The following is a 20821-nucleotide window of genomic DNA, read 5'->3' on the forward strand; positions in this document are numbered from 1 at the left end:
CTGTGCCAATTTAAATTCCCCTTCTGATCACCCTGTGCCAATTTAAATTCCCCTTCTGATCCCCTTCTGATTACTTACCTTTTTCTCCGCCGGGGAACTCCGTTCCGTCCGGGCAGGGATCAGCTTGCTTCCGGGTTCCGTGCTCTGCAGGGGCGCATCTGCCGGCTTCTTCTCGCTCTGCTCTGCAGGAAGGAGGAGACACGCACTGCAGCCAGCATTGAGGAGAGGAGAGAAGAGGAGACGTACGCAGGATTGGGGTATCGGGTGAGTATGTTGTTTTAATTATTTTTTAAAACGGCCTTTGCCGTATAAGACGCACCCACTTTTCCCCCCCAGTTTTTTTTGCGTCTTATACGGCGAAAAATACGGTAAATCAGCTGGGCGGCACCTGGCATTTCTAGAAGTATAATATCTGTATGAAAACTTGAATGACTAGGGGAAGGCTTCTAAATATAGCAGTCACCTTTCTGAGACATCCACCAAGGTATGATAGGCCTTGGAGTGTCTATAAAAGTCTTCAGAAACATTGTGTATTTGGGAAAATAAAATGTTTACCCCTTCCCTCCTATCTGCTACAAATATATCCTCCTAGTATGAAATGACCCTGGCATCCCCCTGTTATCTTTTTGTCTTCTATGTCTTGAAGAAGTCTAGTACCAGTCTACATATTAGCTGCTTACCCTTTGCATGAAAAACAGGCAAAAGTGTTAATTGGTTTTGCTGTAGCAATTTGATATTTTTCAAACTGCCTTATTTTTTTTATTATTATTTTTGTTTGTGTAAACTACAAACTAATTAAAACTTTTAATGATCATAATATTAAAAGATAGAAAAGCGCCAAAGTACAATTAGTTTGCCAAAAGGGTGTCAAGATGACCTGAACTAAGGAAGCATCCAATAATTTGTACAGATTTAACCTACGGCATCGGTCAGCAAGCCAGAAAGTTTAATGAAAGGATTTTACCTTATGACTGTAACGTGTTGTAGCAGCTTGAGCAGATGGAGGGCTCTGCAGGGATGTCTCAAACGTCAGCTCATCAGTGTATTAGTCATGGTTTAACTGTGATACATCGCAAGTGTTACTTTCACAAAGAGTTTGGAGATTTTATTTATTGCTTTGCAAAATTAATTATGAAAAATAGTTCATTTGTCTGAAAAGTGTCAGTGTCTGTAAAATTGCAGAAAATAAAACAACTAAGGGAAAGGTATGCATGTTTTTGTTTTATGGAAAACTATAGGGGTCCAACCATTAACTACGTTTAACAATATTTCAACAGCCTAAAGGTTTAAGCAGTATCCTTAATGAAAACAAATGTATTGAGTTAACTTTGTAATTATGTAAATGTGGTTTACTTAATCAAAATTCCAACATTATTTGTTATTTAAATGTCACGCTTACTTCTTCCTCACAAAAGCGCAAGCGGATCTCTCCTGCGCATAAATACTCTGGGTGTGCCTGCTCTTCCAAGTTTTATCAGTTTCGTCCATCCCACCGGCCATTCAGGAAATAGCCTCTTAATCATCCCTTGCTGTTTATCTGGGTCAGACATAGCACTTAACATTGGTGCAGTAGCCCTGATTTATTAAAGCTCTCCAAGGCTAAGGAGAATACACTTTTATCAGTGAAGCTGGGTGATACAGAAAACCTGGAATAGATTTCCTAAAAGTCAATTGGTCTCAGTATCCTCTCACCAGCTGGCTATATTACACACATGATAATTCAAACATAGAACAGAGCAATCTTGACTTTGTTTTTAATAGAATTAATGGTCTATAGAATGTGTTTTTTTAAGTATGTGAGGCCAGACTGGTTTTCTCCTCTTGGATCTTGGTGTTCTGTTGTTTTCTTACAGAGCCCTCAAGTACTTTAGATTCCTCACTTCTTCTTCTAATTGTTGACCATCTGAAAGCAAGTACATTGTTGGCCACTAGTGTTGGTGGAATAGCTCACTATTTGATTCGGCAGCTATTCGCTCGAATATAGCAAAAAAATTTGGGTGGTCGAATGTCAAAGTCGAACACCATTAAAGTCAATAGGAGGAAAAATAGTGCTGAAGGTTTTTTTCAGCACTGTGTAGAGCTTCTACAGCCTCCAAACAGATGTAAAAAGATACATTGTAAAAGGATACATAAAAAGATACATTATAAAAAGATACATTGTAAAAGGATACATAAAAAGATACATTATAAAAAGATACATAACACTATTACATACCCCTGTACTTCACATGAAGATTAAAGAGCACCTCTCACATCAATGTTAGGCTAAAGCTAGGTACGCACTTGCAATAATTATTGTTAGAAAATGAACGATTACGACCAATCAAGGATTATGCACGATTATACTTGAACAATCATATTGTGCACAATTCTGTACATGCTGTAACAATATGATCGTTCAAATATAATCCACCAACAGTGTCCACACACTAGATACAATCGTTTGAACGATGCAGGGAGGGACATGTAAAGGAGAACGGTGATTTGTTTTCCTTGCATCTGTATTTTGGCTTTTTTCTTTTGCATAAAAGAATAAAAACACTCACACTGAGTCATCATACTCTTTGTGTGTGTGCCTGGGTAATGAAGATAATACCGTCACGATACATAAAATTCATGGTTAATATGAAGCCCATGCTTGACTGGTTAATAAACTCATCAGTCTTTTTATTTTTTTTTTAAATTGGAAGCCCACTAATTTATTTCTCTTGTTACTCCATAATTAGAGCCAATACTTTTTAATAATGACTTCAGTCAGGTTTTGTAATATTGATAGATATGTAAATTGGAGACATTGTATGAAAACCATCCTGTAATGCATCCATATAACAGGCTTAGACCTCAAATGAACTTGTGGTTATGAATTATACTAATGTGTGAGCAGAGATTAGTGGCAATGTTGCAGAATCATTCGTTAACCACAGCAGGGAAATAATTGCATATCGTTATTCTTTGTTGTTCACTAATTGCATTTAAATATTTAAAAAATATTGCTATAACGTCAACTATTAATTAGCAATAAGTAAGCACAGTTTGGCTGTAAATTGTAAGATGTTCTAAAATATTCTGAAAAAAAAAAATATGGCTTTAACACAAAGAACATGGCACAACAGGCTATTCTGGGGTAATGCTAAAATAATTGAGCCCTTGGCAGAGAATGACAAATGAATGGTCACAATGGAGTTTTTGTTGAGATTTGGTGATCCTATGCCAACATTCACCACTTGAATTTACAATTCTGTTCCCATTGTGGCCATTACAGCTGTCTAAAGCTTGAGGCAAGAAGTCAAGAGCCTACCAGTAATTTCCTAGTCATTGCTGTAGAAAATGTATCTAGTAACCTAGGTACGTGTTCATTTTATGGGCCTGATTTATTAAAGCTCTCCAAGGCTGGAGAGGATACACTTTTATTAGTAAACCCAGGTAATCCAGCAACCCTGGAACGGATCCCTCGAAAGTCATTTGCTATTTGTTGCAAATGTTTTCAATCCTTGACCAGATCCATTCCAGGTTTGCTGGATCACTCAGATTCACTGATAAAAGCGTATCTTCTAAAGCCTTAAAAAACTTTAATTAATCAGGCATAAAGTGTCACTTGGTACCAACTGAGTGTCATTTAAGTGCTACAGCCTACCATAGTTTTGTTGATGACCATGTCCATCCCAGATAACGGGACATGTCATAGAGCTTAGTGTATTCAAATGGCCTCGGCAGTCACGTGATCCCAATCCAATAGAGGGTACACTTGACCATGTCCATCCCAGATAACGGGACATGTCATAGAGCTTAGTGTATTCAAATGGTCTCGGCAGTCACGTGATCCCAATCCAATAGAGGGTACTTTTTGGAATGCTGGAATTGGAAATTTGCATTATGAATGTGCAGCCAACAAATCTGCAGCAATCATGTGATGCTATTGTATCAATATGGACCAATATCCCTTAGGAATGTTTCCAGCACCTTATCGAATCTATGCCATGAAAAATGACAGCAGTTCCGAAGGCAAAAGTAGGTCCTAGCAACTGGTACTAGACAAGGTGTACCTAATAAAGTGACTGTGAGTGCCTTATGTTAAACCCAATCATGTAATAAAATCCTGTAATTTCCATCATACAAGTATTCAAAGAGAACACAAGTCCATCTTTTTTTACCAGCATTCATTTTGCTAAGTGAATGGTCTCTTTTTCTCGAGCCCCAAAGCATACCAATGATCAATTACAATAATTAATGCTGATCATACAAAAAATAAGTTTAGACAATTGCATAAATGTGCAAATGACCATTGCATATGTTCTTGAGTTAAATCATATTTTCCAATTTAAACAATTTATAACCAACCCAATAAATTATACATTGATTTATCCCTGGCAATAATAAAATTCAATTATTTGCTTATTAATATTTGTGTTTTTACTCATGTGGTATCCTATATGGCTATGATCCTGTATGTAGAATCTATTAGATGTATTCATGATGTGATTTAAAACTACACATATTTATTTCTTGTTTGGTACATGGACCTTTATATCATATATATTATCATTTAGTTTCAGTGCTTTGACTTTAGTGCATTGTTTTCTCTCTGTTTGCTATGTTACAAAATTTTTTTGCCAAAAAAAAAACATAATACAAATAAAATATAAATAAAACATTCAGCTAATTATCTTGCTAAAAAAAGTAGTATTCTTGATTTTGCTAATTGAGGATATTTGTCAATTTTTTGTGGTGTGTGTGTGTTTTGTGATGATTTTAGGCTAATCATATTTTTTGTTACATTTAGCATTGCTTGTTTATGTGTTTTGTTCCATCTTTTTTAAATATTTAATGTACTGTCTGCATTAAATGGCATTATTTATTTATTTTTTCTCACTATATGGTTTTTTAAAAAAACACCTAAATGCACAATAATTTAGCCCCTACTTGCCTTAAATAGAGGGGGGCTAGAAGAGACATTGCTGCACATCCCATAGTCAGGATATGGTGGAGGATCTCTGATTGCTGCTGCAGAAAGCAATTTATGTACAGGAGAAGAGCGTGGACAACTGTGCAAGACCATGGTTAGAGTTAGAGTTCATCTTTAACGCTGCTGCCCATGGGAGCTATAACACTCCTGAATTTCCGGCTGACTTTTATATAGCCAGTTTATTATGTTAAAAAACAAGCAAATATAATTGTATTCTATAAACCTATTCTACAACTTTTTCACACACCAGTGGCCAAGACCCTTTTACGCTACAATCAAATATCTCTTAGCAGCTTGAGAAAATATTTATTAAAGGGGAAATTCATCTGATTTTTTTTTGATGAAATATATATGACTGAAAATACAGTGATTCTTACTGGAATTCTTAAACGCAAAAAAAATCACAAGTCACTAGACTGATGCAAAATACTACCTAGTAGATCCTTATCCCATCATGGTATAGAGCACCACCCCTCCAGTCTGTCCTGCAGAGTTCTTCTGCTCCTATTATATTGCAGACTATCTCTTCTGACATAAGCCATTCCCCTTATCTCCTCCAGCTGTAAACCCTCCAGAGCCTGGCTCTTCTACACAACCAACACACTAACCTCAGCAGACTGCCAGAATCTGGATCTCTATGTTACAACTTACAAGATAAGCTTCTCAAGCATCCTCATCTCACTGCATCTGCCATGTAAGAAGATATGTTCAAAATCAACTTCTAGGTAAGTATATGGCTGAATGTTCAGTGTGAGTTCTCTTCTTTTTGTACCCTTAATCTTTAAAACATATATATTAAGACCTGTGAGTGTAATATTCTGGAAAGATTTGCTTTTCCGCTCAGGATTTAGGTCAGTTTAGGATAGCAGGCAGAATTCAGAAGTCTGATTTATTTTCTAACAGACTTTTATTACCACTGATAAGTCTATACATGCTAATCTGTGCAAGGAGATGGCAGATGGTTTGTCAGGGTAATAAACTGTGGAACTGGAGAAAATACATTTGTCTAATGTGATTTTAAAAAACAAACAAAAAAAGTGATAGAACATTAATAAATAGTTGTCTCCAATTTAAATATAATTAAAATTAAATAGAATTTGATAGTAAGCCTCTGTGGCAAGTTTAGGACAACAGGACCCCTATTCTATGCTTCCGGTTCTAGTGCTGCAAACCTCAAGTCAGTTTCTATAAACAACTACATCACTTTATTTTATTTCAGATTTCAGATCTTCATTGTAATGTGTAAGTAAAAAGTTTGTTGATATTGATTGCACTCTTTAAAAAGTTGTAAAAAAAATAATTCTAATAATATGCTTTTTGATATTTATATACTTTTTAAAAATGATGCACACAGATATGTGTTTGTTCTTGTATTATTGTTTGCATGGGAGGATATAGTAATGATGTTTCCTAATTGCGATTGCCAATTATATTATGGATATTTAAGCACGTACATAGGGAATATAATGACTTATTTACAATTAAATATAAAACATTTGCTGACAATTGTTCTTAGTGTTTTTCCCCAGGCATTAAATGAAATGTAGAAGCAAATAAATGTCCTAGATAAGGAGTATTTTCCCTTATGATCATTGTGTAGTATAGTACTAGAACACAGTGCTTTGAACACTTTTTAATATTTACTGAAAAAAATGTGACAGATGATGTACTAAGAAGAATAAAAAAAAGAATATGAGATAAATCTAAGAAATGGAATTATTTCATATTTCCGTAGAGTTTCTCTGCTGGCTTTTGTTTTCATGTTAGAATTGATTTGTATATTTAAAAGTGAGAGATGTGAGTTATCTATTGCTGGATTGCTAGAAAAAAAATTTGTTACATTACCTTTATTTTGTGTTCAGTTTTGATACACTTTTGAAACACTTATATTTTATTTGTGATCATTGTTCTTCATTGGGTTTTATTTATAAATCAGGGTACCTGAAATCCCCTTAAGTATTCCAGAGTGGGAATTAATTACTGTTATTGAAACACATGGACCTGGAAGATTACCACCTGTGAATGTTTAAGGGAATGTCAGATTGCCTTTATTTTTATAAGTAGAGCCCGTTGTGTGCTGGTTGGTGGCATTTTAATAGAGGTCACATGATCTGTCTACATACCTGTTTAGTATACACATTTGTAATGTAGACCCTAATACATTTAGTTTGCATGTGCATTAAAGTACTCTATCGTATAAAATGAAGGTTTGTTTGAAAAACACAGAAGGAAGCTGGCGCAGTTAGTTCAGACTTCTGCAGGCTTTGTATTTCAAAGATTTTATATATCTATATTTGAGTTTTCAACAAAATAAAAATGTAACAATCAGATTGTCAAAGGTCATTTGCATGTATAAAAATATAACAAAATTGAGAAATCAAAACTTTTACAAAACATAGTTTCTTGTGTACATTAGAAAAAGATCCTTTTTTTGTATTTCAAAGATTTTATTAAATTGTGCAGGCTTTAAGTACAAAACATATTGCTGGTCTCTTTGTAAAGGTAATACTTAGCTGACTTTGATACTTTTTCGTAACTAACGTTATAAAATGACAGGTGTACAGGAGCTTATGTGGAAAGAATGAACCTTTTGAACATTTCTCTGTGTAGTAGCAATGAGATGACCACATTCGTGCAGTAATAATTAGATGACCCTTTCTTTGTGTTCTAATATTAAGATGACCCCCTTTCTGTATTAATACTCACATAACCCCCACTGCGTAGTGACACAAGATCCCCTCTTTTAGTAACACTCAGATGACCTATCTATGTAATAACACTTTTATGACCACTCTGTGTACTAGAACAGGGATGACCTCCTTTATGTAGTAATTCCAAGATGAAGGCCCTCTGGGTAGTAACACTAAGATGACCCCCATTTGTAAAGTAACACTTATGTAACCCTGTCCGTGTAGCAAGACTTCAATGGCCATACCCTTTAAATTTTGGCAGGATATAGTAACAATGAAGGTAGTAACACTGCATTCACTCCCGCGTGCTTTGTAGAAACATTCAGATGACCCCTTCTGTGTAATAACATTTAATAATTCCCTCTGTGCAGTAACACCTAGATTCTTTCATCTGTTTTAACATGTTCAGAAAAATCCCTTCTGTATAAGAACACTAAGATGATCACCTCTGTATAGTAACTCTCAGTTGACCACATTCTGTGTAGTAGTAGACAACCTATTTTTTTGTAGCAACACTGAAATGACTTCCTCTCTGTAGTAGTACTCAGATGACCCCACTATAAAATAATAACACTCAGATGACCCCACTATAAAATAGTAACACTCAGATGACCCCATAACACTCAGATGACCCCACTATAAAATAGTAACACTCAGATGACCCCACTATAAAATAGTAACACTCAGATGACCCCACTATAAAATAGTAACACTCAGATGACCCCACTAAAAAATAGTAACATTCAGATGACCCCACTATAAAATAGTAACATTCAGATGACTCCATTCTGTCTAGTAACACTGGCATGACCTCCTTTATGTAGAGTAACACTTAAGTGTATTACTACTCAGATGACCCCACTATTTAGTAGTAACACACAAAGGACCCCATTCTGTGTAAAAAAACTGAGATGATCTTTTGCAATGCTTTTGCAATGCAGGCTATGTAGCATGTTTTATATTTGTGGTCATGCCTGTCGTGTTGTGCTAAGATAACTTTATTCCATGGGTTTGTTTAAATTATGCAACTGTTTTGTGATGTAGTATTCTTTTATCTGCTTTTGCTGATGATTATTAAATGTTGGACTGTAGTGGAAAAAATGGACATCAGAATAGTGATGATAAGATTGATGAGATTATTATAAGTGTACACTTGGCGACTTTAAATAATACTGTGGTCAATTACCTAAAAGTTATTAGTGTAAAGTAACTTAATGGGCAATGGGATGGGAATTCATACAAAGCTCTATGGTGTCCAACTGAGCTATGCAAACTGCAGCTCCTTCATGCCTACCTCCTTCCACCTCTGAAACCTTACTAGTGGCCCTGAACTGGGCAGCCTTACAGAACGCCCTGCATGCCAGTCCTATTGTGAAATTATGCAAATATTTCTAATTCCTTGCACACCATTTCTTCCGCTTTTATCAGTGTGTCACTACAAGCCTTGCATCATCTCCGCAGTGTGTAGATGTTGGTATATCAGGGCAAAAGAAGGCATTGAACCATTTCGAGGATAAATTCTTTACTGTAGGCATAGTGTAAGAAATAAACATCATACAGAACATAGAACACTCTAGCTGACTATAGCCTTGCACAACTATGTAAACTACAAACCATGTGACCTAGAAATGTAAAGTACAAGAAAGATATAAGACCCCAGCAGGACAGTCATACCTGCACAGAAAAGAAGAAATAGCATGGAAAAAGCCTTGTAAATCAGCCTTTCTGAATCTGCAATAAAATAATGTTATTTAGGAGGCACACAAGTGACAGACTGAGGTCTAGGCAGGTTTGTTCTATTTTATTATATGGTTTAATGTATCACCCTTTGGGACTGGAATAGGGAAAAGGTCCCCACATGTTCTATGGTTTCCTTTATTGGAATCTTCATATGCCATATACATAGCTTGCACCAGTCATTACATTGCACCGCTCAAGAACTAGAGGTACCAGAGAGGTGTTACTTGAACTTTGGAATATCTTGTGTCTCTACTCAGCAAGGAATAAATATAAATACATAAATTACATTCTATACTTTTCACCTTTACTGCCTTACCACAAATGTAGTTTTATATGGAACTTGTCCTGAACAATGAAAGATTTGTGGCAGCACTTTAGATTTGGAACAGCTGACTTATTAGCTTCAACATAAAACTAGAGCCAAACCATTTTTTTCTTTGTATTGTATACAATAGGGAAGGGTATAATCTTGGTCAAATTTTCTGTGTCCGGCTGGACAGGTTTGCCTTTATTATTTGTCTTGTCACCTCAGGAACAGGTAACAAGAAGTTAATTAAGAGCATAAACTAATTGAAATAAATAGGGAATTTAAATGTATTTATCTTATTTTTTTTATCACACAAGGCCAAGTATTAGTGCTCGTGATACCCAGTGGGACCTGGATGTCAGCCCTAGGGTTCTTCAAGAGATTGCTAGGGATTCCTTGAACTATGAGCAATTTGTGCCACTCAGTTTAAGTGACACCAATAATCTGTATGGCTATTCGTAAACATGACATTCTTCTCAAAGGCCAGCAATGTAAGAGGTATTCTTCACACTGAGCCCCACATTAATGTACAGTGAGCTGTGGATATAGTAAAGCAAGAGTTCCCTGAAGGCCTGAAGGTTTTTCAAAGTTTCTCATGTTAAAACGATCAAGAAACACTGGTCTAGGGGGATATTATAGAAATTAAAATTTACCCTCATTCTTCCTTCCCTGGCAGCTGGTGCTTTTCTCTGCTCTAGCTTGTAAAACACAGAGGTTGCTTTTCTCCATATAGTAAGAATATCATGATTGCTAGTCCAGGGGATATAATAAAAAGGAATATTTACTTTAATTCTTCTTGGCAACTAGTGTTCTCCTCTGCTGCTACGGCCCTTAAAGCAGAACTGTACCTAAAAAACTGCAACCATGAGGTCCTTTACTACAGAAGGGACAGCGATGTGCCTCTGCAAAAAATCACTTTGCCTGCCTGATCACAATTTTTTATTTAAACTCACCTTTCCATGCTTCATTTCGGGTGCCACCATTTTCTTCTGTTCTTTTTTTGAAACTTTACCCATCTTAATTGGCCAGGCCAGGATGATGTAATTCCCGTACATGTTGGTGGGAGTTCATTCAACTGTTAGGATACCCAAGAAAGGCTTCATTACCATTTAATACATTTCTAAAAGTTTTCAAAAACTTTTCTAACTAATACCATAGATGCTAGCCCAAAGGCCATCGACACAGGTCCTAATGTTCACTTTTACATGCTCCATAGACTAAACTAGCATTAGACCCTTAATTTACTATTGGGCCACACAAACTTTATTTTAGAAGCTGACCAGAGTTTAGTTTAAACACACTACTAGCACAGAAATACTACATCCATCTCACCTTCTCAGTCAGCCTATTGGACCTTAACTGAGACAGGCACCAATAACGACCAATACATCATGGGGCAAACAAGGACAGGGTCAAATTGAACTTTTACACTAAAAGTTAAGATTTGCGTTTAATTTTACTTCTCCCTGCATTTTACAGAATATTCTGACATGAGGTTTTCAGTGAAGGTAACCTTTACTAATGCACATCATATTCTCAGTTTGAATTGTCCAGGTTTCTGACAGGTTTACTGATGCATATATACTTACTGTAATGCCATGGGATATGTCACAAAGCACTCTCTGGAGATAACTTTGCCCAAAGTACAAATCCTTATTGTAGCTAACAACAAAAACTAAATCAAACAAATCTGATGAAAAACATAATGAAAAGCTGATGAACAAGAAAAGCAACATATTTAGAATAAGGTGTGTAAAAGCCAATGGTCTAAAGAAATCAAAAGATGGAAAACCTCTTTAAATTTAATTTTCCAGATTTCATCTCTATCTATTATTAAAAAGCTTTATTTTAATTTACTACATAAAATAAACTCTGATACACAGTAAAATAAGGCTTTATTAGAAGAGATTCTGCAGCAAGCAGCTGCTTCCATGACTGGCTTTGTGCCATCCAGATGTGCCTTGCACGGTTAGCATGTTAATCCCCCTTCCTAAGTGCTTTTTCATAGACAGTAATGGAAGCACATTGTCGCATACTGTCACATATGCTGCATATAAGTAAATTGAATGCTAAATGGCACAGAATTCATGTTACTGTCGCGTATTAATGTTCTACAGCATCATAAAAATATAGACTCTAATAATGGACTCATCTCATGATGACTCGATTCCTTTTCACACCACGGCAGACTGATAAATAAAAGAAAAAAAATGAGATTATATTTATAGGATCTGCTATTCAGAAATGTTTAACCAAGATTTGAACTCCATTAAATGCACTGCCCAGCCGCGGCTGATAAAAGAGTACAGAGATTTTCTAATAGGAGCTGCAGCAAATGATGTTTATGGTGCAGCTACGTTACAATTATTCAGGGTTAATTGAAGCTAATTGCACATATCTTGCACATGCGTTGAAATATTCAAAAGTTGCTTTATTTGTGAGTTTTGGTTTAATGGGTGGGGGTATATCCTGTTGAAATGTTATGTGAAAGAAGAACTAAACTTGCTGCTGTGGGTTCCTTTTTGTAGTAAGTGGCAAGAATGGTAAACATCTCACATCCTCACAAGTCTTTGCTACTAAACTCTTCTGGGTCTGCCCGGATCCTTTTCGGCCATTGGGCTGCCACTAATGATGTAGTTCCTGCGTATTTCTGCCATCTAGGTCTATTCCTCTCACTGCCAAGAAAAGAGCTGGGCCCTACACTGCATGGCACATGCATTGTGCAGTGATGTTTGTTGGCAAAAGAGACGTTGCATGTCTCCTCTACCAATAGGCTTCTACCTCTTGGTGGATTTTGTATTTTGGCTTTTCTTTATCTTTAAAGAAGCAGAATTTCGGCTCGAACGGCAATTAAAAAATCTACACTATTATATATACCAGGCCACCTCCTAGCATTATACTTCATTTGGGTGCTGCTGCATAATTTTTGTATACTAGGAAACTTGGCATGCCTAGTGTGTAACGCGAACTCCCCCTGAGTGTGCAGCGGGCCCTCCTCAGTGCCCAGTGTGCATAATGACCCACCTCACAGTATGTAGTGTGCGGCACAACTTCTAGTGTTCGGTGTGTGGTTTGACCAGCCAGTGCTCAGCCTGTGGCCGGACCTCCCAGTACCCAGTGTGTGTGACACCCCCTTCTTGTGCAAAGGGGCATTCTCGGTGCCTAATGTGGAGAAAATTCCTCCAGTATGTGGTAGCCCTTCCACCAGTGCTCAGTGTGCAGTAGCACCGCAGTAGCACCACCTCCCTTAGTTTGGCAGGAATTCCTTTAGTGTCCAATGTACTGAAACTACCGCTTTACCCTTATGTAGAGCAAGACCTCCCTTGTGTCCTGTTTACAGCAACCCCCCCCACACTCAAAAAAGCAAATGGCCAGTGTGTGCCAGGTCCCCTCTCACCAGTACTCAATAGTTAGAAGGATACGCTCTACGTTCAGTATGACTGATATGGCTAAATTCTTGTTCTGAATCAGTGACCCTCTACTGAACTGAAACCAAAGGATACAGGACAGATATGACAGCCACAGAACAAGCATCTTATTAGAATTACAATGACATCACTTATTTTTTTTTCCCAGGGTTGCTTCAACTAGCCATTAGCTATAGAAGACTGAAATACGGGTCTTGGGTAGAGCTGGCTTATGTCTTGTACTCTAATTACTCTCAGTGTAATATAGAGAGGATGTACAACACTGGCCTTCCTCTTAGATGGATTCCCTTCTTTTCTCCTCTTTGAAGCTATTGTGAATCAGCATCCAAGGTCAGTCAGGTGTGAAATGAAGTCAATTTGAATAGTTTTGTTTATTTACATCTAAGTGATACTGTATGTTGGGTTAGTGCCAGCTCACCGAGCCGTAGTCAAAGGCCCAAGGCACAATAAATGTTACTTGGGAATGTGATTTAACAATTACTTACAATGGGAGGCACATTTTCATTTTTAAATACAATGTATGCAGAAAAATTATTTTACTGTGTAGATTAGCATATTCAAACACTATTAATGCATGAATAATTGAACTATCCCCATAAATATACAACATATTGGCCATAAATATGCAAACATTTAATGTTGACATAGGCAAAATCTCTCTATGACAAAAGACTTCATAATAGGCTATTTGGCTATTATTAGACTATTTTTTTCTGATATGGATTTAAAAAGGCATTAAGCCTGATAAATGAAAGATCTCTAGGACTGGAGAAGCTGGACTATCATGGATGAACATGGGTGACAAAAAAACTCAGACTGGATTTGATCAAGGATTGAAAACATTGCCATATAATAGCAAATTAATTTTGGAAATCAATTCCATGTTTTCCGAATCCCACAGGCTCTCCCATGATAGTCTGTTTTCCCGAGTCTTGTAGAGCTTTAATAGATTAGGCGCATAGTATATATTAGGCCCATTTTGTTTATAGTTCTATTTTTTATATTAGTTATATAGTTATATTTTTTATAAAGTGTATAAAAAAGTCCAATAACATTAATGCCATGTATATTGCTGCTTACCAGTCCTTAGAATAAATAGCTGCATTTTCTTTTTTTAAGCTTTATTATCCTTTATTGTCATCCTGCCTGTAACGCACCTATGGTGACAACTTGTGATGATAGGATAGCTTTGACTGATGCAGATTCCGGTTTAAATCACAGCTATTCTGACCTTGGATAGGAATAGGGAATTTAAGCAATCTGACATTACCATACCTGTCCTTGACTAATATAATAGGTTGCCAGTTGATGACAGCTGTCATTGTTTGGCGACCAGATTGGCTATAGTAGAGCTCAGCCAGTCAGCTACCAGGTTATGAAAGCTATCATTATCTGGACTGTAGTTGTCATTTACAAGTATAGTAGGGTTTAGTCTTCAGGCCAACTGTCATCACTACTATCATCTTCCAACAACTGTAATTGTAACTGTAACTGTACAGAACTGTAAATTGATGGAACCATTTTATATCTGTTATCGACAGTTATAATGGGCTGCTGGATGATGACAATTGTCCTGTCAAGCAGTTGGATTGGCTTGCTGTACTTTATCTGACATTGACGGATTCAGTACATGTACTCATTAAAAAAATACAAATTTCAACTTGGAACCAACCGTCAGATATTTTGTGTTCTGAGCAGCTCTAGTGACAATGCTCACTCACTGTATTGTATCTATTAGTTAGTAGCGTTGTAGAGCAGAAAGAACCCACAAAACAACCCCTTTTCTCTTTTCCTTAACAGGGGGTAGTTGTAGTCTCTGGCTTTCTTTTAACAGTAAAATGTAAGATTTCACTGAAGAGTGCTCATGACACAAAACAGTGCTGTTTTTGACTGGCAGACACGGGAGAAGCAGGGGATTAAACATGTGTGGCAATCAGCTTTGTCTTTAAATTGAGAGAAACATTTTCAGAGTTTTGGCGGGTGTTAACTGCAGCATCTGATTAAAATCCAGGTAATGTAGGCAGTTCTGAGCATTTACTGTGATTATATGACATGGAAAGGAACCAGATTCATCTTTTATCATTCGTGCAAGAATTTCTCATGAATCAGTTAACAGCTATATTACATTCTTAGTACATCCCCTGAAGAAGCCTATCAGCGAAACGCGTCGATTGAGATGTATTTTCTGCTATTTTCCAGCTATTTTTATAGGCATCGTCCTCATGACGAATTGAATGGGGTTTTCTAAAAAATTTTGCATGTATATGAATATTGATCTTATTGAATACTGATTGTATGAATTGCCTAATGCCTAATACAATATTTGCTTTGCCAAAAGGAACCCCCGATTTCTCCATCCTTCTTTCTATCATGTTTAGCAATTTGGGGGTTGGCAATTGACTAACACATTGAAGGAAGGGTGGTACTCTTCTTTATTGCCCTCCTATGCCCCATGGTCATACTGTAGCTATGAAGAAGTGGTGTCACTCAAAAACAAGAATATAGAAACCACCTTTTCTGCTTATTTCAATAACAGTGGCGTTCTGTAGTCCTGAAAAATACCCAGGAACAATATAATCAATAAAAATGTAGCACTGGCAGAGACCACAGGGACACATGATTACTTGCAAGATCAACAGGTATTTATACACTTATCAGTCATAAAAAATGTGATAAATAATTGATAAAATAGAAAGTAAACATATAATAAAACACTTTCAATAGCATATTTAAAACCAAAAGAACCCACATTAAAGAGTTTATCAGTAAGGTTGACATATACTTTGAGACAGCATAATATCCACATACATTACTGAGTTACATACATTTTCCTGAAGCATCACCTAGGTAGAAGTCACAGTAAAGTCCCATCTAGGTCTGTACTGTTGGCAGCTATAAATAATTCTTGCCACAATCTCTTATACAAGCTTTATCTGTGGAAAGGTTAGCTGTATCAATCATTTCAGTAGGATTCAGCAGATCAGAATCTTAACAAGGGATAAAAATTATTTTTTTCTGTTTGTGTTTCCAAACATTGTGCAATCTGTTACTCAAAATGTGACTTGCTGTCAGGATGTATGGGAGCGAAAGCTCAGATATTAATGCCTTTAATTTATCATTGTAGGAAACACTGTCACCTGTGCTTCTATTTCCAATCATAAGAATGGATCTTCTGGAGGTCCAAACACTTCTATCAATCTTCTGCAGGTAAATTCTGTTTTGTTAACAGTAGTACATTTCCCAAATAAATTGGAAAATTGGTTTGTGGTAGATGTATATAGAAGTAGAAGATTTGTTAACCTGATGCATATACATGTCTGTTACCAATTGATTACCTAGATTTTGGTAATGTTTCTAAACCCTTTAATGTTTTGTAATACAGGGTGGTTGCTTTAGCAATAATTCTTGTGTTGTACCCTTCTTAATAACACAGAAGTAGCCTAACTGTGAATCATGTATCATTACTGCTACAGACCCCTACTTGGTCCTGGGACCCTTAGAAACTGCTATGATTGCTATGGTGTTCCCTACATCATTGGCAGAGTGAGCAGGGAAAAAACTGTTTAATTTGGTGCCGGCATAGCAAAGACATATGAGGTTTTAAGACTTCCTCCACTCTATCTAAAACTTCTAGTAGGTAAAGTCAATAAACTCCTGAAGAAGCAGATGATTAGATCGGCAGAACGCGTTGAGTTTCAAAATTATATGAACCTCAAAAAAAAGATTCTTCTTGAACAAATTTCAACCACATAATATTAATTACTTTTAAACGAAATAGTTTACAAAGTTTGCTGGCATTTTATGTAGTATGATTATTGGTATGCCTGAAAGGTCCTATTTTGGTTGTTGTTTTTGATTTTATTGTAAAACTAATAGTAACTGCTAAATCCCCAAAATGCAATTCAAAAATACTTTCTGGTACTGCAGTGTAAAGTTAGGGGGATTAACACATCACAGATCACTGTAGAACAGGGGTCGTCAAACTTTTATGAGCGGGAGCACACTAGGCCGAACTCTGAGTCCTGCCCTAATGGCTCTGCCCCCCTATGGGTTGTGGAGGAGAGGGATTTACCTTCAGGGAGCATTCCCTATTTACCACAGCGGCGAAAGTATCAGGCCTGCTGCGGTAAATAGGGGGGCCACAGCAAGGAGGATCAGGGGTCCGCTAACTCTGGTCTGGCCAGATTCGGACTAGCCGGTAGTTCATTCCAGCCTAACGTCCAGCCTAACGCCCCCCCCCAGATACAAACTAGCCGGTAGTTCATTCCAGCTTAACGCCCCCCCCCCCCTGAGCCGCGGGTTGCCCGCCGGCATTAGGCCGGATCGGCCAGGGGACTATAGGACGGAACAAACTACCGGTTAGGCCGTATCTGGCCCAAAGGCTGGAGTTTGCCAACCCCTGCTGTAGAACATCGGTAAAATCCATTTATTGTGGCTCAGGCATAACTCAAAACAGCTTAGTTCAGCAAAACAAAACTGCTTACTTTAGCAAAATGTACCATTTGATCAGCAAATCAAGTTATGTTGCAAAACTAGCTTCACTAGGAAGACACCTTGTACCTATAAGTATCAAAGGTGTGCAGTATTGATTTTCCATCAAGACAGGGGGCTGCCTCATGCTGCTTGTTCCAGGCTCACTACTTACCCCCAGCTTGAGACAACACCTTGCTCCTAAAAGCCCCAGACAAACCTGTCAGGCCAGTTGAGAACCCAGCCTGTACTGTGGTGTGATAGGAGTTCCCACCCAGATCCTTCCCTCGTATCCCAGAGTGTGGGTCCTGTAATAATTTAATCAAATGGTAACTGCAGATCACCAACCAAACTTTTCTGGACTCCTTCTGTAGTAGGTCACCTGTTCCTAGAAGCTCAATTTTCTAAAGCAGGGTCATGAAACTTCGGGCTGTCAAGCTTCAGTTTCAATACTGACTTGTATGATTGTCCAAGGACAGTAGAGATCCCCAACCCCCAGTCCGTTACCCACTAGTGGGCGGGGGCCGTCTGACAGGTGGTTTGCACTGGCCAGAGCCACAGACCACGTCTCCCGAACACATCGCAGGCTCAGGGAGGTGGGCGGTTGTGTCTCTGGACATAACCCGCCCACTCTCCCATCTCAGGTCTGAGTGGGAAGGTCTGGCACCATGACATCATTCTGGGGGGAAGTTTCTTCCCTTTGACTGACACACAGCTCCCCGGGGCATGCACGGTCCAGAGTCCATACATTTAGTGGTCTGGGACATGCAAAAGGTTGGGGACCACTGGTCTAAGGGAAAGTTCTCTGAATAAAATTGACTATCCAAAGTCTTGTTTTTCATCCCCAAATTTTAACTTAGCTGTGATAATTTTACCTATTTAAAACTATTGTATATATTAAGAAAAAAAGTTGCTAGTTGATGTTAGTAAAGGCAATGTTAGGGGTTTGCCTTATATACAGGAGCCACCCTGCATCAGTAGGGTGGGGAAAAGCTTCTAGGTCCCTTAAAGAAGTGTAAAGACTCTCAGCAATAGCTGTTTGCTCCCCATAGTCATGCTCTTACCCCAACCTGATAGGATAACGCTTGACTTGATAATCATAAATGACACTAACATTCTAATTGAATTTAGCCCATCTAGACTAGTTTCAGATTTATTCAATAAAGAAAAGAAGAAGGTAATGAGTTGCAAAGAGCAATTACCCATAGTAGCCACAAACACAAGGCCATATTTTAACTAAAAAAGAGTGGTTTCTCCAGCAAAACTTATGCCCCCTTCCAACCACCAACCACCCGAATGGGAATGTAAAAGTGTGACATGGACAAAGGCCATTCACACACCCTAACAGGTTTGGCTAATGTAAACTGAAATCTGATTGACTTCATTTTCTAGTGACCAAATACATCATTTTATTCATGTTTGTGTAGGCAATAACCTCTGCATCTTTTCTCTTCCCTCATTGCTGCCAGTATCTTGTTCAGCTCCACTGTCACCAGTGAAGGAAATAATGGAGAAATTCTTCCCCCAACAATTCAGAAACTAATGAAAGGATACAACAAATACCTGCGCCCATTTTTTGACGGTAAGTATTACATATTTTCTACAATACAGCAGTGTTCAAAGAATGGGGTGATCAATTGGGGATCCAAAAGTAAACATGTTGGCTAGTAGTATACAGCTACATTTAGCATCTTCTACTGCAAGCTTCAGAATGAATGCCAACTTTAAGGTGTCCTCCTGCTAAATTTTACAAACATTTTAAATTACATACACATTACAGGGAATTCACCCAATAAATAAACATTTTTTGATTTGTGATCAAATATGGTGTCTACTGGTTTTTTTAAATTGTTATGTACTCTGATCTTGTGTGCAGTATTGCTGTGGTGTAAGTAAAGTATTGTCCATGGTCCTGAAATACTTAAAAATCACCAATGCTACTGTAATATTATAGAAATGGTGTGGTTATCAGATTTATTCTTTGGTATCTACCTGGGGCATTTACTTAACCTCCACCAACCCTCTAAAAAGATGGGACACCCACCTAAAACACCCATGCTGGATTCTAATAGAAAGTGGATCATTTCAAAATATTGTTCTTATGAAGGTGGTGCAGGTTAATCATGTGCCATAAATCTTCCCTTCCTCGTATTTGTAACTAGGACATTGAATAGGCTGTTTTTTTCACCATTCCACTCAGCTTTTTAATAAAATATAATAAATCATAATACTAATGATCTCAGAAGCATTGCAGACTGATGAGCCAAACACAAGCCCATAGCCCGTACACTCAGCCTCCAATATTTGTAGTCTGCATGGAGTTTGCATGTACCCCCCGTGTGTGTGTGGGTTTGCTCCGGGTACTCCAGTTTCCTCCTACTTCCCAAAAACATGCAGTTAGATCAATTTGCTTCCCCCAAAAAAGAACTTAGACTGTATTAAAGACATATGACTAGGTAGGGATATTAGATTGTGAGCCCCTTTGAGGGACAGCTAGTGACTATGAACTGCGTAATATGTTGGCGCTATATATATACTAGTTAATAATAGTAATAATAATAATAATTTACAAGATATCTGATGATAAAACCATAAAGACACATACTAATTGGAGTAATTGAACAAAACAAAACTAAAATATACCCCTAAAAGAAGAATGGAAATAAATAATTCTCCTGCTGCCTGCACTGTCAAGAGCTGCTACGAATTAAAAAAGTTCTGTTTGAAGTCTTCTGCAGGAGATGTAGCATTCTCCTGGTCTCCTACACTGCTCAGTGGTTTTTTAAGTTGATTCCCGGAAGTTTTAGTCTCCTTTTTCCCCTGCATTGATCTCCTTACAATATTTACATTACTACTATGCTCTGTAGCCATATGGAATTTATTGGGGGAACTATTGAGTGTTACTTGGACTAAAGGGACATACTCTCCCAAAAGTGAAAGTTTTTAAAGAAGATTGTACTTGGGATCAGAGTGCTGTTTTGCTATGTTAAGTATTCATTACAAGTACATTTTCTTGGAGTTTACAGTTTCTAGACAAGATCTTGTATAGGGCTTCATCAGTTTCTGGCTTTGTATGATGGCACTTCAACTAATATTTAGAACTCATTGAAAGGCGCATTGGATCTGATTATGATACACCTTCAACTTAAGTGAGTTTTGCATTCCTATAGCCTTTTGACAAAGGGCCTTATACACGATGCCTTTAAACGATCCTATACTTGTT

At 37.5% G+C, this 20821-nt stretch overlaps 1 protein-coding gene across 2 annotated transcripts in view; it reads left to right on the plus strand.

Moving 5' to 3' along the window:
- Positions 1 to 5498: 5498 nt before the first annotated feature.
- The window catches only part of GABRP (gamma-aminobutyric acid type A receptor subunit pi), a 55058-nt gene continuing 39735 nt past the window's right edge, over positions 5499 to 20821 (plus strand). The window contains exons 1-3 of one of the 2 annotated variants that reach the window (XM_072424232.1): positions 5499 to 5688; positions 16253 to 16335; positions 19068 to 19180. In XM_072424232.1, the coding sequence (XP_072280333.1) occupies positions 16292 to 16335; positions 19068 to 19180 (157 nt within the window). In that variant the 5' untranslated portion in view covers positions 5499 to 5688; positions 16253 to 16291. The remainder of the gene's footprint in view (positions 5689 to 16252; positions 16336 to 19067; positions 19181 to 20821) is intronic. The other variant, XM_072424230.1, reaches the window with a different exon arrangement.

Source organism: Pyxicephalus adspersus, chromosome 10, assembly GCF_032062135.1.
Source record: "Pyxicephalus adspersus chromosome 10, UCB_Pads_2.0, whole genome shotgun sequence".
Lineage (NCBI taxonomy): Eukaryota > Metazoa > Chordata > Amphibia > Anura > Pyxicephalidae > Pyxicephalus > Pyxicephalus adspersus.